The following is a 24,742-nucleotide window of genomic DNA, read 5'->3' on the forward strand; positions in this document are numbered from 1 at the left end:
CTAACAAGGTCTTATACTTGTTTTAAAAAAATTCTGGCTGGGTGTGGTAGCTCACACCTGTAACCCCATCACTTTGGGAGGTGGAAGCGGGAGGATTCCTTGAAGCCAGGAGTTTGAGACTGGCCTGGGCACCAAAGCAAGACCCCATCTCTACAAAAAATAAAAATAAAAATATTATCCAGCATGGTGGCATGAGCCTGTAATTACAGGTACCTGGGAGACTGAGTCGAGAAGATCATTTGAGCCCAGGAGTTTAGGGACTGCAGTGAGCTCTCATCATGCCACTACACTCCAGCCTGGGTGACAGAGCAAGACCCTGTCACAAAAAAAAAAAAAAAAAAAAATTGTTTGTGACCAGCCCAGCCAACATGGTGAAACCCCATCTCTACTAAAAATACAAAAATTAGCCGGGCATGGTGGTGGGGTGCCTGTAATCCCAGCTACTTGGGAGGCTGAGGCAGGAGAATTGCATGAACCCAGGAGGTGGAGGTTTCAGTGAGCCGAGATCGCACCACTGCACTACAGCCTGGGCGACAGAGTGAGACTCCGTCTCAAAAAAAAAAAAAATTCCCCTAGGGTGCATATTACCCATAATCTTTAGAACTCAGTTTATATGTCATTTCCTGAGGGAAGCTTTTTCTGACATTCCTGAACCCCCTAGACTACAATTAATCCCTATGCTAGAGACACCTGTAGCCCTTGCTGCGTCCTTTTTGTTAAGAGGTCTTATAATTTTATGTTTGATGTCCATCTTCCCCACTTGATTGAAATGCACTATTTATGGAGGAGCTATGTCTGTATTGTTTATTGCTGTATCCCTATTGTCTAGCATAGTGCCTGACATACAGTACAGGCTCAAGAAATATTTGCACATTGATTTATTGAAAACTGATATTCAGGTTCTGAAGAATAAATAAATGCACCTGAACTGTCAAAGTGCTAAAAGTAGGCAATCCAGAAATGTCTGGAGGGTAGGAATCACAGCTGCAAGAGGCACTTCCTGGTTAACCTCACCCTCCGACCTCTAGTTGGAGCCACCCCTTTGGATCCTACTTCAGCCTTTCTGGAGTCAGTGGATCACAGGTTTCCTGAGACAAAGAGAAGAGGCTTGAGACTATTATTACAGATCAGTCATCTTTAGAAGCAAAGTTGGTTCATGGATTGAATTTTCAACCTTACAGTACCAATTATAAATCCTGAGGCATTCTATCAGTTAAGACAACTTAGAATATTTGATCCCATTCAGAACTTTTTCACTGGTTTTAAAGCAGGAAAAGTAAAGGAAGTCAACGTAATAATTTTTCTTCTTTAAAATGTGGATCATAGTCCTCTTGGGGATGTTGTTCATATAATATTAACATTTTCTAAGCTTGCCATCTATCGTGGGTGTATCTGTTTGGTTTCCTTTGGTAACTGCATTTTGCCATGACCCTTGATACCAGCTCTACTGCTACAACTCTAGGCTAGGCCACCATCATCTCTGGCCTGGACCCTTTCAGTCCTAACTGGATGCTGTGTCTCCATTCTTAGCCCCCCCCCACAGTTCATCTTCCATATCCACACAGTAGCCTTAATGATCTTTTTAAAGAATAAGCTGTATTAGATGATTTCTTTGCCAAAAACTCTTCAATGGTTTTCAATTACTCAGAGACCAAAAATCTAAGCATTTCCCTATGGCCTGGATGGCCCCACTCCCCTGACCCTGTCTCAGTGCTGTCCCTCCTGCTTGCTGTGCTTCAGCCACACTGGCTTCCTTCCTGACCTCAGGGTTCACCAACCTGGATCTTGTCTCAGAAACTTTGCTCCTCTGACTTCTTTTTGAATGTTCTTTTCCCAGACCTTCACATGGCTCTTTCCTCTCCCCTTCTGAGTCTGAACACAAAGGTCACTGACTTAAAGGGGCTTTTTCCCACCATCCAGTGAAATCAGCACCCTCTCCGTAACTGTACCACATTGTCTTATTCTTTCTCATAGGTCTGAAATTGTCTTATTCATTTTTAATGTATTTTTTGCCTTTTTGTCCCTGCTAACATGTAAGCTTTTTGAGGTCAGAGACTTTCTTTTCACTGTAGTATCCCCAGTTCCTAAAACAGGGCCCTACACATATTGGATGTTCAATAAACATTTATTGACTAATACAAATGAATTTTTTGAGATGGAGTCTCGTTCTAAAGTTAAAATTTGTATTTTTTATGAGGTAAAGCAAAAGACAGGGCATATCTGTACTTTAAATTCAAAAGTGACGAGTACAGGCCATAGTGAAGGCATTTTAGGCTCAGACAGACCATGGGGTTTGAATCCTGGCTTTGCTGAGACCATACCTGAACCTCACACTTCCCAAGAATAAGATGGGGGCTACACTACTCACTTCAAATGCATGCTCACTAGCATAAAAGTGCTTTGCACATAAATACTTTGATACTATGGAAAATATTAATCTCTCTTCCCTTCAGTTTCTGCCATGGCTAGAAAATGTGAGCAAGGGAAACGAAGTACAGAGTTAGGACACATTGCCTTTGTTTAAAAATAAAGTCTTAGCCGGGTGCGGTGGCTCACACCTGTAATCCCAGCACTTTGGGAGGCTGAGGCGAGCAGATCACCTGAGGTCAGGAGTTTCAGACCAGCCTTCCCAACACGGTGAAACCCTGTCTCTACTAAAAATACAAAAATTAGCTGGGTGTGGGGGTGCACACCTGTAATCCCAGCTACTTGGGAGGCTGAGGCATGAGAATCACTTGAACCTGGGAGGCAGAGGCCGCAGTAAGCTGAGATTGCACCACTGCACTCCAGCCTGGGTGACAGAGTGAGACTCTGCCTCAAAAAAAAGAGATATACTTATCAAATTATGAATTCATTCACCATGCATGTGTTTGTTAAGCACTCACTATATATCAGGCACTGTGCTAGGCACAATGGTAAGTACCTACCTGGAGGACTTACGGCCTCTGCTTGGGAAAGGTATATAGCTCTGTGGGAAAACAGCCTCATCAGTAATTACAGTGGAGGGACATGTGGTTTTCTAAAAGCTATTGCTAAATGGTAGAGGAGTTAGGTAGGAATGTGTACTTTAATGTGCACCTATTTTAAGGGATGGACATAAGGGGTGAAGCAAGGTGGCCACTTATTCTATTGTGAGCTCTTCCTAGGAAGGCTTCTATTTCGGCAGTTTGGTCTGTCTAACTTTAAATGGGACACCTAAGTCTGAAGTTGGCAGGCATTCAAATGCATGTGCCCTTGGGGCCAATCTGTTCTATTCCATGCCATGAAATTTCAGCTGGTGAGGAAGAGCAACTTTGCCATCTCATCCCAAAAATGTAGAACAAGTCTAAAGATCCATATAGAAGGCTTGCTACATAAATTATGAAATCTCTTTAGGACAGAATTTCATGAAGTTATTGAAAGTATTTTCAAGGTCTAGGGGAAACAAGACAGAATGTTAAATGAAAAGTATATATTTTGTATATATGCTCTTAGCTATGTTAAAATAATGCATTCAACAAGAAAAATATTAAAAGATTAATAATGGGAGTAAGGACAATTATTCTGGTTTTTTTTTACATTTTATAAGATTTCTACAATGAAGATATTTCTTTTATAATCAGGAAAAAGTTATGCTTATTTTAAAAAACAATTCATTTTATTGCCATAGTTTGGCTGGTCGAGTGAAACACATTGTTCACCAGGCCTTCTGGGACGTCTTGGATTCAGAACTAAATGCTGACCCTCCTGAGTTTGAACATGCCATCAAACTGTTTGAAGAAATCAGAGAGGCAAGTCGCTGTGTTGTCTGTGTCAGTTAGCGTCTTACTCCAGGTGGGCTGCTATAACAGACTGGCATAGCCTGGGTGGCTTATAAACAATACAAATTTGCTTCTCACAGTACTGGAGGCTGGGAAGTCCAAGATCAAAGCACCACCAGATTCGGCATCTGGTGAGGGCTCACTCCCTGATTCATAGATGGTGCCTTTTTGCTGTGTCCTCACGTGGCAGAAAAGGCAGAGAAGCTCTTCAGGGTCTTTTTGTTGTTGTTTTGTTTTGAGACTGAGTCTCGCTCTGTTGCCTAGGCTGGAGTGCGGTGGCACAACCTCGGCTCACTGCAACCTCCACCTCCCAGGTTCAAGTGATTCTCCTGCCTCAGCCTCCCAAGTATCTGGGACTACAGGCTCATGCCACCATGCCTGGCTAATTTTTTGTATTTTTAGTAGAAACGGGGTTTCACTGTGTTAGCCAGGATGGTCTCAATCTCCTGACCTCATGATTTGCCCTCCTTGGCCTCCCAAAGTGCTGGGATTACAGGCGTGAGCCACCGCGCCCAGCCTAGGGTCTCTTTTATAAGGGTACAGTTCCGTTCATGTGGACCTCACCCATATGACTTAATCACCTCCCAAAGGCCCCACCTTCTAATACCATTCCATTGGGGATTGAGTTTCAACATATGAATTTGGGGACAGAGAAAAACACAAATATTGAAAGTATAGCAGTTTTTTCCCCCCAAAGATTGTTTTATGTTCTTTAGTATTGGCCATTCTTTTTCAAAAAAGGATCAAGTTCACTGGCAGAGTTTCCCCCTGCACCTCCTGGAGTAGCGTGAAGGCTGGAAAAATAGTGCCATGGACACAGCTTAGGGTGATGCTAAAGCGCAGAGACTCTGGTTTAGTGATGGGTTCTCTCTTTAAGTCTCTCTTTCCTGAGTACTTACAGGGTAGTCATAAGAACTAAATGAGGTGACAGTTGTAATGTTAGCTAACATTTACAAGGCACTTGCTCTATTCCAAGCACTAGATTGTTCATTTCTTCTTATCAGAACACTGTACAGTAGTTGCTCCTGTTATTCTTATTTATTAAAAATCCAAGTTTTCTGACTCATGCAGGGTCACACAGCTTTGTGGGGTAGAGAGGGACTTGAACTGAACCATACTGGCTCAGAGTGCAAGCTCTTAAGCGTGTGCTGTGTGGATAAGCACAGTGTCCTCTGTAACTGAATAATCAATAAATAGGCTGCTCGTATATAATAAATATTCTATATGTAAAATATACTTAATCGACCCCATGGGATATTTTCATCTATCCTTTTTTAAAGAGTTCTTTCGGAGCCATGATCTGCACCTTGTTCTTTCTTCCCTGAACTTTTACCTGTAGACGTTTTGAAATGCAGCAGATCCTTGCATCATATTGATTTGTTCAACATTTTTTCTTTATAATATTGATAAGAAAAAAGATAGATTCCAGCTGGGCGCGGTGGCTCATGCCTGTAATCCCAGAACTTTGGGAAGCCCAGGTGGGCGGATCACAAGGTCAGGGGATAGAGACCATCCTGGCCAACATGGTGACCCCATCTGTAACTAAAAATACAAAAATTACTGGGTGTGGTGGTGCACGCCTCTAATCCCAGCTACTCAGGAGGCTGGGGCAGGAGAATCGCTTGAACCTGGGAGGCGGAGATTGCAGTGAGCCAAGTTCACACCACTGCACTCCAGCCTGGCGACAGAGCGAGACTCCATCTCAAAAAAAAAAAGAAAAGAAGGAAAAAAGATAGATTCCTAGCTGGGGCTGCCCTCTGTGTAGAGTTTGTATGATCTCCCCATGTCTGCACAGCTTTTCTTTGGGTACTCTGGTTTCCTCCCACATCCCAAAGATGTGCATGTTAAGTTCATTGACAAGTCTAAATGGTCTCAGTCTGAGTAAGTGTGGGTGTGTGAGTGAGTGCATCCTGCAGTGGGATGGCATCCTGTCCAGGGCTGGTTCCTGCCTTGTGCCCTGAGCTGCCATGGTAGGCTCTGGCCACTTGCAACCCTGAACTGGAGTAAGCAAGCTGGAAAACGAATGAATACAAATTATTGTAACATAAAAATTCATAAAGTCTTTGATAATCATACAGATGCGCAACAATAAACAATGTGCCATGAAAGTGCTCAGTGAGCCTGCCATAATTATTATTTATTTTTGAACTGTGTGGTGGTAGGAGGTGTTCTTAACAGTTTTTGTTTGCAAACATTTCTTCCCCCAATTTAACCTACCACCATGGCAGCTGTCACTCACTGATTCACCAAAAATTGGGTCGATCATTATCTTGTTTTTATTAATTTTTCTTGTATGTATAGCTCACATTTGTCTCAGTGTTTAATATTAGAAGTGTTTGGGGTCTTTATTTAGAAGTTTGGTGATTTTTTTGTGACCAGAAATATGCCATAGAAACTTAACCGTTGTTTATATCAATTAGCCTATGGTAAAATTGGTTTCATTATATATCATTTCACTTAAAGTTGCAATTTCCAGGAACCTGTCCGCAATATTAAGTAAGGACTTACTGTGCTTTCAGTAATCTTGCTTCCTTGCTAGCTGTTTTTATTCTGACAGGAGCAGGAGTTTCCCATGGTGGGGGCCCTTTAATTCAGAAGATAGACCTTTCTTTTTAGGGTTGAGACACTGGAATGCTCCTCTGATCCACCCCTGCAGTCAGTGCCAACTTCTGTGGCATCTGAGGCACTAAAATATGGGCAAAGAGCTTGGTCATCTAGACACTGAGGTGAAAAGTGACAGCTTTTATTCACATCATGATGCTGTTAATTTTTATTTCTTTCCCTGTAGATTCTTCTCTCTTTTCTCACTCCCGGTGGCAACCGGCTTCGCAACCAGATCTGTGAAGTTTTGGACACAGACCTCATTAGGCAGCAGGCTGAGCACAGTGCTGTTGACATCCAAGGCCTGGCCAACTATGTCATCAGTACGATGGGAAAGCTGTGTGCTCCCGTGCGAGATAATGATATCAGAGAGTTAAAGGCTACTGGCAACATCGTGGAGGTGCTGAGGTTAGCACTTTTGCTGTTTGCATTTCCTAGAGTATCTTTGAGTTCATTCAGAAGGGAAGTTGGGCATCGGGGAACACAGAATAACAACTAGTACCCCAAATAAATTACTGACCCTGGAAGAAAACCATATAAGCAGAGACCATGTCAATTATTTACTGTATGCAGAGAGTTTTCACATAGAATGATCTGACAAGGTTGTTAGTTGGCACATAGTGGGCCCTGGAGATGCAATGATGAAAAAGACAGATATAATCCCTGACTCCGGGGAGTCTAATGGGGAGAGAGATCTTGAACAATTAATTACAGTTGTGATAAGTGGAAGGGGAAGTAGAGGGTCTTAATAGAGCCTCCGACAAGGGACCTAATCTAGTCAAGGCTTCTTTATTAGTTAGGGTCACTACCTGCTATAACACATAAACCCTAAATTCTCAGTGGTTTATCCAATAAAAGTTTGTTTCTCACTCATGTCACAGTCCAGTTCAGGGGTCCTTGATCAGACAACCCTCCACATGTCATCCAGGGACCCAACCTCCTTCTGTGCTTGGCTCTGCCCTTGCTCAGGTCCTTAGAGTCCTCTCCATTCAGCTGGCAAATGGGAAAGAGACCATGGGGAAGACATATGCAATATATAGCCACCTCAGCCCAGAAGTGACACATTCCCTTTGACCGTGACTAGTCACATGATCCCACCTAGATTGAAAGGGGAGTTGAGAAAGCTAGTTACAGCCTGGAAATACTTTTCACAGCCACAAATCTGCACTGCAGGGAGGGAGATTGGGCCTTTAGTGGTCAGCCAGCCATGTCTGCTGGAGCTTCTCTGAGGAAGTGGGGTGCATATTATGTCACGAGGATCTCATCTGGCTACATAGACGATAACTTCCTTGTGATCCAAGAGGGAAGAAAAGTCTGCAACACTTTTTGCCATTGAAGCGGACTTTTCTTCTTTTTTGTGTGTGGCGGCCACGTTGAGAATTGAGTTGTATGTAAATGTTTTGGAAAGGTAGGAGAAAGACTGGTCTGCATGTAGTGGGTAATTTACTTTGCGATCTTGGGCAGGTTAATAGACTCTCAAAGTGACAATCTCTGTCAAATGGGTGTTAGGTATCCTTAGAGTCATGCTCGGCTCTAGCAGATTGTGATTCCTCAGTTATGGGATCCTTGCTTCTAGTTGTCGTATTACCCTAGTAAGATCTCAAATCTGTGGTTCATCATGGTCATTTGTTGAGCGCCCACTGGGTGCCACTGCCCCCTGCACTTTACGATTGTTATCTCATTGACTGTTCACAACATCCCTCCAAGGTTGAGGTTGTCCTCTTTCACAGATGAGGAAACTGAGGCTCAGAGAGACTGATTTACTTGTGTATATGCCTATAGATCTGGCCAGTTGCAAAGCTGGGTTTGAGCATGGGGCTGCCTAACTCTAAAAGGAAGTGTTTTTTCCTCAGTGCCTCATTGCCTCGTCCTTTCTTTTTTTAATTTTTCTTATTCCCTACGGAATAGAGGCCATATGCCCTGTGTCCTGGCTCTTTAAAATTTCAGGGGTTTTCAAATGAAAATTCCTTCTTGAATTTTTCTTATATCATTAAGATTGTTTATGCTTCAAGTAATTACTCTTGAGATCTGTGGAAGGACACATTTGCAGTACACGTGTATGACCTTCTATGAAACATGACCCTACCAAATGGCAATTGGAACTTTAGAACCATTTTGGGGATGTTTATTGTTTTTAGCCTGGAACATAGATCATTGTTAGTGAATTTCAGCTTCACTTCTTAATCATCTCTCTATTTTAATTCTAAAATTTTTAGACAAATATTCCATGTCCTGGACCTCATGGAAATGGACATGGCCAATTTTACAATTATGAGTCTCAGACCACACCTTCAACGCCAGTTGGTGGAATATGAGAGAACCAAGTTCCAGGAAATTTTGGAAGAAACTCCAAGTGAGTATAATATAATGTGTATTTATATTGAAATTAGGTTAAAATGTGATGTTTTCATTTTTGACATCATATATAGTATCACTAAAGAATTTTGGCCTTTCTATTAAACATTTTTTTACCTTCCAAAATTGACATCACAAACATACAGTTGTTTATTCTGTCCAGGAACTGTGCTAAGCACTATTCATTTCTTCATTCATTCAAGATATATTTATTGAGTGCCTCCTGTGTTTCAGACACTGCTTAGGTGCAGTAGATACTGCAGTGGACAGAATGGAATACAGTTGCCGTCCCCAAGGAGCTGACATTCTAGTAGGCATGACAAATAAACATATATTGTCAGGTGTATTATTAAGTGCTATGAAGAAAAATAGGATAAAGGGACAGTAATGGGTCAAAAGTGAGGACAGTGTTGTTTTTTAGATGTGATGGACTGGGAAGGTCTCTATAAGTAACATTTGAGTAAAATTTGCAAAGAAATGAGGAAGGGGCATGTAAAGATGGGGAAAAAAACGTTCTAGCCTGAGGGACTGCAAGTACAAAGGCACTGAAGCAGAAACTTGCTTATGAGTTTGACAAACACAGGGCAGACATTGTGACAGGAGTAGAGTTGGTAAGGGGAGAGTGGTAAGAGGAGGCTTAAAAGGAGATAAAGGCAGGTCACATAGAGCATTGTTAGTAAATGAGAGGAGTCTGGATTTCATTCCATGTGCGGTGGAAACTCATCGGAGTTTTAATCAGGGGAGCAACATCTGATTTTCATTTTTGAAGAATATTCTTGTTCCTGGCTACAGAATAGGTCATGTGGGAACAAAGAGGGAAACAGAGGTACCAATTAGGTGGCATCGCAGTTGCTCAGGCAAGAAATGATGGTGGCTTGTTCCAGATGGTAATGGTGGAAGGAGTGAGAAGAGACCAGATTCTGGATACATTTTGAAAGTTGAGTAATCAGATTTGCTGAAGATTGGATAAGGGAGAAAAGAGTTGAGGGTGACTAAGGTTTTTGGCCCTGTACAACTGGGTGAATTGGTGATACAGTTTGAGTGAAACTGGGGAGACCAGGGGAAAGAAGGTTGGGAGAAGACATGGAATCGAGAGTTCAGTTTGGTGATGTGAACTTTTGAGATTTCATTTGACATCAATGTGGAGATGTCAGGTAGGCATTTAGATATGAATGACGAGTTTAGAGAAATAATGGAAACTGTGTATATGCATTTGGGAATCATCAGTATATGTGTGATATATAAAGCCATGGAACTGGGTACTAGTTAACACTTAGAAAATCCTTATCACATTCTAAGTACTTTACCTCTACAAACTAATTTAATCCTTGCAACAACTATATGAAGTTATCCCCCATTTTATGGGTGCAGAAACTGAGGCACCGTGAGGTTAAGTCACTGGCCTATATAACACAACTTAAAAGTATAGGAGCTCACCTAGGAAGGCAGCTTGGCTCCACAGTCCACGTTCCTATCCATTATATTACACTGGGTGAGACTACCTGGGGGAGTGACCGTGGACTCTGAAAGAAACTGACGTGGGGCACTCCAGCAGCTAGAAGCTGAAGTTGAGATGAGGAGGAGGATCTAACAATGGAGACTATGAGGGAGTAGCCAGAGAGGTAGTGTGACAGTCAGGAGAGGCGGGTGTCCTGTAAGATACGTGAAGAAGGTATTTGGAGAAGGAAGGCATGTTTGGATTTGACAAGCATTGCTAAGTGGTCAAGAAAGACGCAGGCCAACTTGACCATTGGATTTGACTGTTTGATGATGGTTGGTAACCTTGATGAGAGTGGTTTCAGTGGGTTTGTGTGCATTAAAACCAGACTGGGCAGGGCACGGTGGCTCACACCTGTAATCCTAGCACTTTGGGAGGCCGAGGCAGGCAGATCACCTGAGGTCAGGAGTTCAAGACCAGCCTGGCCAACATGCTGAAACCCCTTCTCTACTAAAATATAAAAACTAGCCGGGATGATGGTGGATGCCTGTAATCCCAGCTACTCGGGAGGTTGAGATGGGAGAATCACTTGAACCCGGGAGATGGTGGTTACAGTGAGCCAAGATCGCATCACTGCACTCCAGCCTGGGCGGCTGAACAAGACTCCGTCTCAAAAAAAAAAAAAACACAAAAAACAAAAAACACCACACACACCAGACTGGAGGGGGATCAACGAAGAATAGGATTAGAAGAAATCTTAGCTCATCAGATCTTCACAATTACCAGTTACCCAGTGAAGTAGGTACTGTTATTCCCTTTATCTTACAGGCAAGGAAACTGAGATGCCAGAGGTTGCACAGCTGCAAGAGGCTGGCTAACTGCTCATTGGCAAACTCTTGACACCAGCCTCTGGGGTTTAAGTAACCACTATTTAAGGCTGAGTTAGGTGGTTTCTGCCCAAATAATCAACACAATGGCCTTATATAAAAAAGACAAAACAGGCGCCACATTTAAAGGGGCCCTGGCAGGCAGGAGCACATCCAGGGGAGAGCACATTGATCATGGAGGCCACCTGAGGAACCGTCGAGGAAGCTGGGCATGTTCTGCTTGGTAACAAGGAGACTCAGGTGGGCCATGGCCCCATCCACTATCCCTGTTGACAGCAACTCAGAGACTGGTGAAATTCTGTAGGGCAGACGATTCATGAGAGGGAGGAAGCAGACAGCTGGTTTTGACCTTCCTGATAGTTGGAGCTGTTTTAACTTTGGAATGGGCCTATTATAGCAGTAGTCAGTGCTAGCTAATATTTTGTATGAGCACTTACTACATGCTAAGTCCTTACTGTACCACTTTAGTAGTCTATTCAAACATCACACTAGCCCTATGAGGTTGGTACTGTTATCACCCCCTAATTACAACTGAGGAAAGTGTGGTTAAGGTACTTAGTCTAGATGACTACTAGTAAGGGGTAGAGCCTGGGTAACCCAGATGTGTCTCTGACTCAAAGCGTGTGCATTTAGATACTGTGCAACCCTGCCTCTCTTCAAGCAAGATACCAACTGTGGGGGATATTGCAGAGGGATCTCTCACATCATCTTGCAGATTATTTAGTCATCTGGATAGCCAGTTATCTAGTCAGATAACTTTTAAGTTTTGTTCTACAACAAAAACTCTATGACTCCAAGGGCTATGTTGTTTTAGCTTTAAAGGGGAGGGAGTAAAGTGAAGTAGAACCCTACATCGAACCTGGATCTGAAACCTCAACTGTGGCAACTGTCCACAGCAGCATTTCTCGGAGACTTAGTGGTTGGTTTCATTTGTGTACCTGTATATGTAAGCACATGTGCAAATGCACCCATATCTTTAATCAAGATAGCTTGGAATCTTGAGCAAATTCCCTAATAGAGTGAATTACGATTTTGTTCATCTCAAATTATTTGCCTTTTTTTTTTTTTTTTTTTTTCCTTTTTTTTTTTTTTTCTGTTTGTCTTTAAGAGACAGAGTCTCACTCTATTGCCCAGGCTGGGGTGCAGTGGCATGATCATAACTTACTCTAGCCTCTAATTCTTGGACTCAAGGGATTCTTCTGTCTCAGCTTCCCGAGTAGCTAAGACTATAGGCATGTGCCACCACGCCTGGCTAATTTTTAAAACATTTTTTGTAGAGATGGGGGTCTCACTGTGTTGCTCAGGCTGGTCTGTAACTACTGGCTTCTTCCTGCCTCTCAGGTTACTGGGATTACAGGCATGAGCCACTGCACCTGGCTTGCTTCTCTTTTTAAAACTCAGGCTTAGTGACCTGTAATCCATTTGCAACTTTTCTATTGACTTGGATATTTTCAGAGATTTAAGAATAGAGCAAACCCAGCTTTGCATATAGGTCATCATTGCTTAGCAAGAGAAATCAAGAGTCCCAGAAGCAGAGTGTATGTCAGCTGTTAATTATGTCCCCAAGTCACTCTGCCAAAAGTCAGCCCCTGTGCCCTAATATCAAAATAAGAGCCTCATAGTATCATACAGAAGAACAAATGTGTTGGATTTCTGTGTACACATGATTATATAAGAATTATTAGAAAACTAATACAGAGAAGTACTCTAGATTTCTGAATTGGCTCCAGGAAAATATTTCATTTTGGCCTAAGAGGAGATTTTATATAATTGCCTATTTTAAATATAGCCAGGAAAACCTTAGGAATGATTATATGTACTAAGTAAGTAGCAACAAGATAACCACATTAAATTAAATTATGTAAACAAGTAAATTATCTATGAAAAGAAGAAGAGATTATCCCTGGGTGGGGGCCATAAGTAATTTTTAAGATACCCAGAAAGAAAGGCTTTATTTAGACAATACGTCATATCTGATCAAATGTTTTCATGAACTTCATTACATGTTATTCTTTAAAAAAATTCTGTGGGACATAAATATCTCTTTTAGAATATATGGAACTCTATTGTGATTGCCTTCACCTGTCACATGAGGCATTCAAGAAATATTTATGGAATATTTTAAAGAAGAGCAAACTGATGCTCAGTGATGACCTCCTTAGACTCAGAGTCATTCAGCTAAGTAAACAGTGGAGGCTGGGCGCTTTGGCTTACGCCTGTAATCCCAGCACTTTGGGAGGCCAAGGGGGGCAGATCATGAGTTCAGGAGATCGAGACCATCCTGGCCAACATGGTGAAACCCTGTCTCTACTAAAAATACAAAAATTAGCCTGGTGTGGTGGCGCGTGCCTGTGATCCCAGCTACTTAGGAGACTGAGGCAGGAGAATGGCTTGAACCTGGGAGGCGGAGGCTGCAGTGAGCCGAGATTGCGCCTCTGCACTCCAGCCTGGGCGACAGAGCGAGTCTCTGTCTCAAAAACAAAACAAAACAAAACAAAACAAACAGTGGAGCTAGGACTAGAAACCAGGTCTCCCAAATCCAAGTCCAGATTAAACCAAGATGCTACTTTTTCAGCCTTCTTTGAATTTTTCAGTTTTGTGTTATATTACCTGAGTTGTATTGCAAGCAACAGAAACCAACTCTAGCTGACTTAGCCAAAGGGAAGTGAATGGAAGGATGGAGGAAGTTCACAGAATCAAAGGAAAAGCCAAAATGTCAGAAATCAGAAGAATGTCACAAATCTGGGTAGGAAAAGCCAAGGGATAGCAAGCCTCCATTGTCACGATGGTTGATGTGGGCTGTAAACATGGGCCATCCCTGAACACTCTTACCACTCAGATCCCGGGAAGGAGTCAGCTCTGCTGGGCACGTGACTCTGCTCGGCCAGCCCCTGCTCGGGAAGATGGGGCCTCTGAATTGAGACTCACAAAAGAAAACGTGGAACCAGAGGAAATGGTTTCTCAGAGAAAGCCAGCACCAAAAGAAGGGAAAGTGAGATGTTGCCAGGCAAAAAAAAAGATGTCATGGATAAGGAAACTACATTTTTCCAACCGAAAATTGGGGTAGAAGCACGTGTAATACCATTGCTTGTTCTGGTGTCTGTCTCTCCCTTAGTAGACTAGGAACTTCTCGAGTGCAGGGACTGTGCTTATTTACCTTTAAATCCCCAGTACTTGGTACAATACCTGGGACTGAGTAGGTGCCCAGTAGTTTTCGTCGAATAAACGAATGAGTGGAAAAGTTCTTAATCCTGTCCCCAGGAAAAGCCGAGGTTGCAGGTGCCTCATGAGGCTGACCTTGCTTTTGGAACCACAGAGAGCAGTCACCGTGCCAGCCTGTGAGAGTGAAGTCTCTGCCGATCCCTAAGGGCCGACGTTTCACTCTAAACACATGCTCCTTCTGCTTTACCAGTTATTCTCAAGTCTGACTACAAATTAGAATCATCTGGGGCGTTTAAACACAGAGGCCTGAGCCCTGCCTCAGACAGAATAAATCAAAGTTGCCAGGAGCTGTGCCCATGAACATTTTTGTTTCTTTTTAAAGCTCCCCAGGTGATTCTAAAGTCAGCCAAGATTGAGAACCACTATGCCACACTGTTGCTTTTGTTCAAGATAACTAAATGGGCTCTTAAATGTGTCAGCTGTAAATGATTAAACTTGCAGTATAAATGCTTATTACTGCCACATTGTAATTCACGATGATTTCCACTCACCCTCTCTCAGTTGGATGTCTTTTAAATGAAAGACTGCAAGTCTTTTACATCTTTATAAAACAGAACTAGCAAACCAAAAACAACATTTGCCAACTGAGGAGAAACAAGAGTTGTGAAATTCTGGGGGTGGTGTTGCTTTAGTGTGGCAAACAGAACTACTCATAAATTATCCCTGCTTAAGTGCTTGGTCCAAGGAAGAAGTTCAGTCTCTCTCTCTCTCTCTCTAATCTGCACCTGTGTTCAGGCTGTATTTCTTGGCAATTGTCACCTTATAAATTCTACCAAATGTATAATTTTATAAGAACTGTGGTATAAAAAGCAATTTGTTTCTAGTGGGAAACCTTAGAACTGGGTCTAAAGCAAAATAAAGTGAATTTTGCCCTAAGGCAGACAGCCCCAGTAGAGAATTACTGCCTCCAAACTTTCAGCCTCCTGGAATAGCCTTGGCATGTCAAATTTCATTTAGTTCATGATGTAAGAGACATTTTATTCAAAGTTAGAAGAACTACTTATGAACAACAGTAAATAAATACTATTTGTCATCTAAGTCCGTGGTTCTCAACATGGTTCTCTTAGGGGTGATTTTTGCCACTGCCCCCGCACCACAACGTTTAGCCATGTCTGGAGACACTTGGCTGTCCCATCCTGGCAGGGCAGGGCGGGAGGCTGAGGAAGGGCATCTAGTAGGTAGAGCTTAGGGATGCTGCTAAACATTTTATAGTGAACAGGGCAGCACCCAACAACGAAGAATTATCCATTCCAAAATGTCAATAGTGCTGAGGTTGAGACACCCTAAATAAAGAATTGGAATGAATCCATTTCGTGGTGACCCAAGGAACCATCTTATGCTCCAGGAAAATTTGGGCTTCAGTAAGCAAGGAAGTCTGGTGGCCGTTGAGCACTTGGGGGTTGTTTTGTGTTTGGAATCAGTCTGATTTCAGCTAGTCATGGCTGCTGGTGGGTGCCTTCTTCTTCTTGCCTTCTTTCCATTGTCTAGAGGGAGCTGTTTCCACTTGCAGAAGCAAGCCCTTGCAGAGGCACCTTTTGAAGCAACTGTATGTGAGTTGTTTGTCATAGAAACTGCTAGCAAGGGAACTCTGCTAATAATAACTATTAGGCACCTAGTAACCTATATTATAGTAATATTTAAGTGCCACATGCTTAAAAATGAAATGAATTCAAGTATAAAACCTCATTTCCAGTGATACGTATTTTTTATCCAGAAGAATTGAACTTGATAAACTTGTCTAAAGTGGAAGGACAATCTAACTGGACATTGTCTTTAAGGTCATAGTCTTTAAGGTCAAATTAAGTATGAAACTCAAGTTCAGTGATCTCTTCCTTCCTCACTGCTTCCTCTCCCTCTCCCATCTTGACTTCTGGAATAGCCCTTGCCAAATACCAGGGATCATACTGCATGAACTAGATTTTCAGTGTCTGCATGTTTTCTAGATAACATCTCCTTTAAAGCATTGGCTTTTCTTTAAGGAGGTCTGCTGAGATTCTGCTCCCTCAAGCTAGCAAACTAACTGGTATCTACAAAAAAAAAAAGAAGAAGAAAAAGAAAAAAGCCAAGTTCCCAAAAAAGCTCATTTTAACCACCCCACTGCTTAGCCTACTCACTCTTTTTATTCCACGGGTGATCACTTTGTCTGAGGCAACTTCATTAATAAGGCATCTGTTGTGTATCAGGCAGAGAACCTGACTGGGCCCTCTAGAGACAATAATCCCCCTCTTTAAAGGTTGTTTACAGAGTTTACAGTTGCTAACACTAAGGGGACATTTCCTTTGTGCCAGAAACGGTTCTAAGTGTTTTGCATGTACTAGTTTGTTGAATCTTTACCACAGCTTCAGGAGGAATATTATCCCCAATTCACAGACAGAGGAAACTGAGAAGACATTAGGTAACCTGCCCAAGGCATACAGCTAATGAGTGGTAAAGGCCAGATCGAAATTGAGACTGCCTGGCTCAGAGGCCACGGCTCCCAACTACTGCACCAGCCACTTACTCTGCATGGGGGAGCCTAGCACAAGTTCTTAGTCACATGTTGATTGCTTTGATATTAGGTTGCACTAAGTTGAGATTCATTCATCTGCAATGCAAATTTGACTACCCAGTCAAGCTGCTTCTTCATTCTCTGTCTTGCTTTCTAAACTGTTGAGGCAGTCTGTTGCTGATCAGTCTCTTTGCACTGCAACTTATGTTTATGTTCTTGTCAAATCTGTTTCAAGGAATAAATGTAAAAGACTTGCCTGCCTAATTATACTGGGCTCTGTTTGACAGATAATCAGTTTTAGAAATGGACACTGTCAGTGGTAATCTGGATGTGGTCGGTACAGACTTGGGAGCCATTTGCTATACTTTAAGGAATTTTGTGAGCTAGTAAACACAGCCATTACTAAAAATTAAATTATATAAATTTACAATTAAATATATTAAAAACAAAGGTTAAACTCTGGGAAATCATTAGGCAGTTTCTTATTAAACTCACTTACAACATAGCAATTGCAATAGTGAGTCTTTATCCCCAAGAATTGTAAACTTACATTCACACAAAAACCTGTACATAAATATTCATAGCAGCCTTATTTGTATAACCCCAAACTGAAACAACCAAAATGGCTTTCAACAGGTAAGTAGATAAACAGACTGTGGTATATCCATACAATAGAATACCACTCAGTAATAAAAAGGAATGAACTATTGATACATACAACTTGGATGGATGCTTAGAAAACAAAGCCAATCTCAAAGGGTTATTTTGCTGGTCTACTCAGGCTACCATAACAAAGTACCACAGACTGGGTAGCTTAAACAGTATTAGTTTATTTTTCACAGTTCTCAAGGCTGAAAGTCCAAAATGAAGGTGCCAGCTCATTTGGTTCCTGATGAGGGCTTTCTTCCTGGCACTGCAGATGGAAAGAGAGAGAGGAAGCTCTTTCTTGTCTCCTCTTTTAAGGGTGTCAACCCTCATGACCTCATCTAACCCTAATTACCTCCCAAAGTCTCCATCTCCAAATGCCATCACAGTGGAAGTTAGGGCTTCATGATAGAAATTTGCGTGGCAGGTGGACACAAAAAACAGTCCATAACAGCTACATATTGTATGATTCTATTTACATAACATTCTTGAAGTGACATAGTTATGGTGATCAGTGGTTACCAGAAGTGAGGGTTGAGGTGAGAGTGTGACTACTGGGAGGTAACATGAGGAGATATTTTATGGTGATGGAATAGTTGAGTATCGTGATGGTTACAGGGATCCACATATGTAATAAAATTTCTTAGAACTATACACACACAAAGGATGCATGCAAAAACTGGCAAAATCAGTATAAGTTAATGGTATTGTACCCATGTCAGTTTCCTGATTTTAACAATATACTGTAGTTATTTACGATGCTGTCCTTGGGGGCAGCTGGGTGAAGGGTATACAGGAACTGTCTGTACTATTTTCACAACTTCTTAAGTCTTTTATTTTGAAATAGTTTAAGCTATTTCAAAATTTAAAAGTTATTTTTAAAGCCCTAAAAAAGAATGAACTGTGATACATAAGTCAGTGTGGGTAAATGTCAGAAACACTATGCTAGGTACTTTATGATTCCATTTATATGAATTTCTAGAAGGCAAACTGATTCATGCAGTTAGGAGTTAAAAGTAGTTGAGTAAGGTGCACATTGACTGGAAAGGGAGACGAGAGAACTTTCTGGGGTAATGGATATGATCTATATCTTGTTTTAGGTGGTAGTTGCACAGGTATATAGACTAGTCAAAACTCACCAAACTGAACACTTAAGAGCTGAACATTTTATTGTATGAATTTATTATGTCTGTAAATATAAACATATTTATATATGTGAAAAAAACAAAATAATAATAAAAAGTAAAGGTAAACAAATACTAAAAACTCTTCACTTCCAAATTATCTTACTATTGTCTATAGTCTTGACATTAAAGAATCTCAAGACTGTACATATAACAGGTATAAAGTACCTGTTATATCTGGATGATGGAAACACTGTGTAGCAGTGTTCTATACTGGGCATCTCTGCTCAACTTCATATTTAGTGACTCTCCTCCCACTTGCTCATTCTACAAATGAGGAAATCAAAAGCTCAGGAGAGAAGTGAGGGCTATAGATACAGATTTAGGAGCCTTATGGGGTATGGGTGGAAATAGAAACCACAGAAATGAGTAAGGTGGTCTAGTGAGATTGAAGAGTACCAAATCAGTGGGGATTGGGTAGAGTGCTTGGAAGTATCAACATTTAAGGAACAGGCAGAGGAACATTTTCCTGTAATTGAAGGGAGATGCACCTGTCTTCTCAACCCAAGTATGAGATGCAGAAGCACAGCTAGGGGAAACCAGGAAAGAGTGGTATCAGAAAAGCCAGGAAAAGAGTTTCTGGAGGGCTGTACTAAGAGATGTCTGTATTACAGAGATGTTTAAAAAAGGTAGGAAGGACATGTTTGTTGGATTTGACAACCAGATGGTGGCCTTAGAAAGGTTATGGGAAGGATTTATTTCAGAACCTCTCTAGCCTATATTCTGTATCTTGGTAGATGGCACAGGCATTCATTCAGATGTCCAAGGTACAAATCTGGGAGTCATCCTAGAATACTCCTTTCCTACTCTCTACATGTAAGTGGTCACCAAGACCTGTGGGTGCTCCCCCTAAATATTTCTCACTTTTTCCCTCCTTACCCCTCACTTCCACTGCCCTTATCCATTCACTCTCTTGTTTGAACCACTGCAACAATTTACTCTCCCTCCACGAATTCAGTCTTTCTTTCCAAGCAATTTTTCTGACATACATATCTGATCATACAGGTTCCATGTTGAAAATAATAATATTCAGTTGGGCGCAGTGGCTCACGCCTGTAATCCCAACACTTTGGGGGGCCGAGGTGGGTGGATCATGAGGTCAGGAGATCAAGACCATCCTGGCCAACACGGTGAAACCCCATCTCTACTAAAAATACAAAAATTATCTGGGTGTGGTGGTGCACGCCTGTAGTCCCAGCTACTCAGGAGGCTAAGGCAGGAGAATCGCTTGAACCTGGGAGGCGGAGGTTGCAGTGAGCTGAGATCACCCCACTGCACTCCAGCCTGGGTGACAGAGCGAGACCCCATCTTAAAAAAAAGAAAAGAAAGAAAAGAATATTATTCAAAACTCCCCATTCCCATCACTGGTGTTCGTAACCTGGGGACTATGAATCTGGTAAGAGAGAATGACAATTGTTTGTGGACATGTGCACGTGAGTGTGCACATTCATCTTGGGAAAGGCGTATCTCTAATTAGATATTAAAAGCGGTCCAAGACCCAAAAATGTGTAATAGTTATACTCTATTTTCCCTTCGGATTGTATAAATCTTTCACCTTTTACCAAAAATGTGTGAAAATTAATGCCTTTACTCTAAATACCTTCTCTGCATAAACTCAAGGCTGGCTTCTAACCACCCATCCAATGCCATTTGCTACAACCCTCTTACCCCTAGTTCTTTATGGACCAGCAATACAGATTTGTTTGTGGCATCCAGAATGTGGCATCTAGAATGTGCCATATGCTCTCTTTTCCAGAGCACTTACAGAGCTCTTCCTCTTAGATTATTTCCTGGACAGACTCTTCTCCCACAATTACTAGCATTCATTGTACTCTGTTATAATTGTTAGTTTACAGGTCTGCCTTTCCATCTGGACTATAAACTCCTTGCAGGGCATGACTGTGTCTTTTCATTCATGCCCAGCACCCAACACAGCATCTGTCAAGTGGAATACACCAGTGAAGGGATCAATCAGCTGTAGAACAAATATGTGGCCTTTTCACTCTTAGGTGCTCTTGATCAGACTACAGAATGGATAAAAGAATCTGTAAATGAAGAATTATTTTCTCTTTCTGAGAGTGCTTTAACTCCTGGGGCCGAAAATACCTCCAAGCCAAGCCTGAGTCCTACTTTGGTGCTAAATAATAGTTACTTGAAACTGTTACAGTGGGATTATCAGAAAAAAGAATTACCAGAGGTGAGTGATTTTGTTCTTCACCCAAATTTTCCAGTATTTTTATTCTTAACTTCTAACTTTGAATCATCTGGTCTGTGTTTCATGTGGTTTAATGACTTTACAAAAATCAGATAAAAATGGGAATTTGGAAATGACATTGCCTGTTTTGTATTTTCATGCTATTGAGCTACCCTTTCTATTTTTATATTTTAAATAAATATGTTAGACACTCATGACAGATGGAGCACGTCTTCAGGAACTGACAGAAAAGCTGAATCAATTGAAAATTATTGCCTGCCTGTCCCTAATTACCAACAACATGGTGGGTGCTATTACAGAAGGCCTGCCTGAGCTTGCAAGCAGGTTAAAAAGGATTTCAGCTGTTCTACTTGAAGGCATGAACAAAGAGTAAGTTCCAAATTTTTGCATCTGCTCCCTCTTGTATTAAGGCTCTGCATGTGTCTCAGAGAACAAGAATGACCTTGGACATCTGGATGTGAGATTCAGGACTGCGCTTTAGAGAAGCTTATCTTACACCTTTTTCTAGAATTTCCTTTAATATCTCTGAAGGCTTAGATGTCCTCTCATAGGAAGGGAGAGGTGTTTTCCATGACAAGTGCCAGGGTGAGTGTAGTATTTCCACTTACAATGAATGTGTACAACAACTTTTCTTTGACAGTGCTTTGGAAAAAAATGAAACACAGAAATCTGCAAAGCTTGATGTTTAGAATTGCGCAATTTTTTTTTTTTTTTTTTTTTGAGACAGAGTCTCGCTCTGTCACCAGGCTAGAGTGCAGTGGCACAATCTCAGCTCACTGCAACCTCCGCCTCCCGGGTTCAAGCAATTCTTTTGCCTCAGCCTCCCAAGTAGCTGGGACTACAGGCATGCACCACCATACCCAGCTAATTTTTGTATTTTTAGTAGAGACCAGGTTTCACCATGTTGGCCAGGATGGTCTCGGCCTCCCTAGAATTGTGCTAATGAAGAGGGCTTTCCTCCAGTTGTTCTGACTTCATCATTTTTCTGCAATGAAATGTTTACTGACTTCACAAATCCACCGTGCTACGAAGTCTTCAGAAGTGCTGACAATTCTGCCCTTCAGAGATGTGACACAGTCCAGTGAAGATTTTGGTTTTTGCTAAATTTATCTCCAGTATTACACCTTCATGAATGCTGGAATCCCATTTAGCTTTTGCATTTACATCATCCAATAGGAATTCCTATCCAAGTCAGAAAATTCTTAGTCTTGGTGAATGGCCAGATGGTTCTGTGGGTCTCTTATGGGTCAACTTCTCCTGCTGGTTCCCCTTTCAGGTGTCTTCAGAGGCATGTCCTCTTTATTCCTGTAATTGAAGGGAGATGCGTCTGTCTTCTCATCCTCCCACCTATTATTCAGAGAGCATATAAATTACTTAATGAAATCCTAGACTATTAAGAGCCAAAAGGAGCCCACGTAGTTATAGAATCCAACTTCTCATTTTGAACTGAAGCTTAGAGATAGAATAGAATTTGCCTTGGGCTGCAAATAGAAAAGGGCAGACCAAGGACTGAGCCCTGATCTGACCTTTCTCCTGATTCTGATGCTCATTAATATTCCAGGACCAAGACCTATAATGAAAGGAAACCTCCGATTTTGCAGTTGGCCTTATCTTACCATTTCCCTGCACAGGTAGTCATTACTTTCCAGAAACTTTTATTTATTAAGCCTTTAGAGAACACCCAGTGCTGCTGAAATGTTAATATAAAGTATACAGAAAGTGGTTACTAAGAAGACAGGCTTTCGGGTCAGACAGACCAGGGTTTAAATCCCAGCTCTGCTATTGACTTATTATGAACACTTGCATATGTTCTTAAATTACTATGACCCTGACTTCCTCACTTGTAAGAAGGGAATAATAATTGTATTAATATCTACCTTGGAGTTATGAGAACTTACGATGATTCAGGTACAGGTGCGTGGCACGTAATATGTACTCAGTGAATGCTAGCTATTAGTAACTAGCCATTAAATCATCGTCTTTATAATTGTATCTGGTTGTTTTATTGTTTAAATTTTTTCCCTGTGTTAGGAAATGAATACAATCAATTCTCAATTATCCTAATTACGGACGGGGCAATAGCATTCATAGTATTAAAAAAAGGGATAGTACTAAATAGTAGACCAAGATGTCATTTATATTTGGTTTGATGATGCATCTTGAAAACTAGAGTTTTTCCCTCTTCATTGTGAGTAGAAGGCATGGGTTATGCTAAGACAACTTTTTTTGAAGAGCTGAAAGAGGATTTATTGATTAATTGATTTTTACTTTTTCCCTTTTTCAACTTTTAGGTGTAGGGGCACATGTACAGGTTTTTTACATGGGTAAATTTAGGGTCACTGGGGTTTGGTGTACCAGTGATTTCATCACCCAGGTAGTGAGCATAGTTAGTTTTTCAACCCTCACCCTCCTCCAGACCTCCACCTTTAAGTGTAGGAGCCAGTATCTGTTGTTCCCCTTTGTGTCCATGTTTACTCCGTGTTTAGTTCCCACTTATAAGCGAGAACATGAGGTATTTGGTTTTCTGTCTGTTCTGAATTAATTCACTTAGGATAATCGTCTCCAGTTTTACCCATGTTGCTGCAAAGAACATGATCTTATTCTTTATACAGCGGTATAGTAGTCCATGGTGTATATGTACCGTATTTTCTTTATCCAGTCCACCATTGATGGGCATCTAGGTTGATTCCATGTCTTTGCTGTTGCGAATAGTGCTGCAGTGAACATATGAGTACATGTGTCTTTTTGATAGAGTGATTTCTATTCCTTTGGGAATAAACCCAGTAATGAGATTGCTCAGTTGAATGGTAGTTCTGTTTTAAGTTATTTCAGAAATCTCCAAACTGCTTTCCACAGTGGCTAAACTAATTTACATTCCCACCAGCAGTGTATAAGTGCTCTCTTTTCTCTACAACCTTGCCAGAATCTGTTATTTTCTGACTTTTTAATAATAACCATTCAGGCTGGGCACGGTGGCTTACACCTGTAATCCCAGCATTCTAGGAGGCCGAGGCAGCCAGATCACTTGAGGTCAGGAGTTCGAGACTAGTCTGCCCAAGATGGCGAAACCCTGTCTCTACAAAAAATACAAAAAATAATTAGCCGAGCATGGTGGCGCGTGCCTGTAGTCCCAGCTACTCAGGAAGCTAAGGCAGGAGAATCACTTGAAACTGGGAGGCAGAGGTTGCAGTGAGCCCAGATTGTGCCACTGCACTCCAGCCTGGGTGACGGAGTGAGACTCCGTCTCAAAAGAAAAGAAAAAAATAGCCATTCAGACTGGTATGAGATGGTATCTCACTGTGGTTTTGATTTGCATTTCTCTAATGATTAGTGACGTTGAGCATTTCTTAGATGCTTGTTGGCTACATGTATGTCTTCTTTTGAGAGATATCTGTTCATGTCCTTTGCCCATTTTTTAATGAGGTTGTTTTTTGCTTGTTGAGTGTTTAAGTTCCTTGTAGATTCTAGATATTAGACCTTGGTTGAATGCATAGTTTGCAAATATTTTCTCCCATTCTATAGGCTGTTTACTCTGTGGATAATTTCTTTTGCTGTGCATAAGCTCTTTAGTTTAATTAGGTCCCACTTGTCTATTTTTGTTTTTGTTGCATTTGCTTTTGGATAATTCATCACAAAATGTTTGCCAAGGCCTATGTCCATAATGGTATTTCCTGGGTCTTCCTTTAGGGTTTTTAAAGGTCTTATAGTTAAGTCTTTAATCTATCTTGAGTTGATTTTTGTATCTGGTGAAAGGAAGGAGTCCAGTATCAATTTTCTGCATATGGCTAGCCAGTTTCCCTTTAGCCTAAGAACTCACTGATTAAAAGCAAGAAAAAGCTAGGGCAGTACATTGTAGTGGATAAAAAGTCGGAAAGTAAAAATTTTATTACAATCAGTCTATCCTTGG

General features: G+C 41.4%; 1 protein-coding gene across 15 annotated transcripts in view; it reads left to right on the forward strand.

Annotated features, from left to right (window-relative positions):
- TCP11L2 (t-complex 11 like 2) overlaps window positions 1-24,742 on the forward strand; it is a 46,879-nt gene that overhangs the window by 12,605 nt on the left and 9,532 nt on the right. For all 15 annotated transcript variants that reach the window (XM_054445057.2, XM_063646668.1, XM_063646669.1 and 12 more), the window contains 5 exons: window positions 3,650-3,770; window positions 6,589-6,809; window positions 8,618-8,754; window positions 20,630-20,817; window positions 21,023-21,204. In XM_054445057.2, the coding sequence (XP_054301032.1) occupies window positions 3,650-3,770; window positions 6,589-6,809; window positions 8,618-8,754; window positions 20,630-20,817; window positions 21,023-21,204 (849 nt within the window). The remainder of the gene's footprint in view (window positions 1-3,649; window positions 3,771-6,588; window positions 6,810-8,617; window positions 8,755-20,629; window positions 20,818-21,022; window positions 21,205-24,742) is intronic.

Source organism: Pongo pygmaeus, chromosome 10 (genome assembly GCF_028885625.2).
Source record: "Pongo pygmaeus isolate AG05252 chromosome 10, NHGRI_mPonPyg2-v2.0_pri, whole genome shotgun sequence".
Taxonomy (NCBI): Eukaryota; Metazoa; Chordata; class Mammalia; order Primates; family Hominidae; genus Pongo; species Pongo pygmaeus.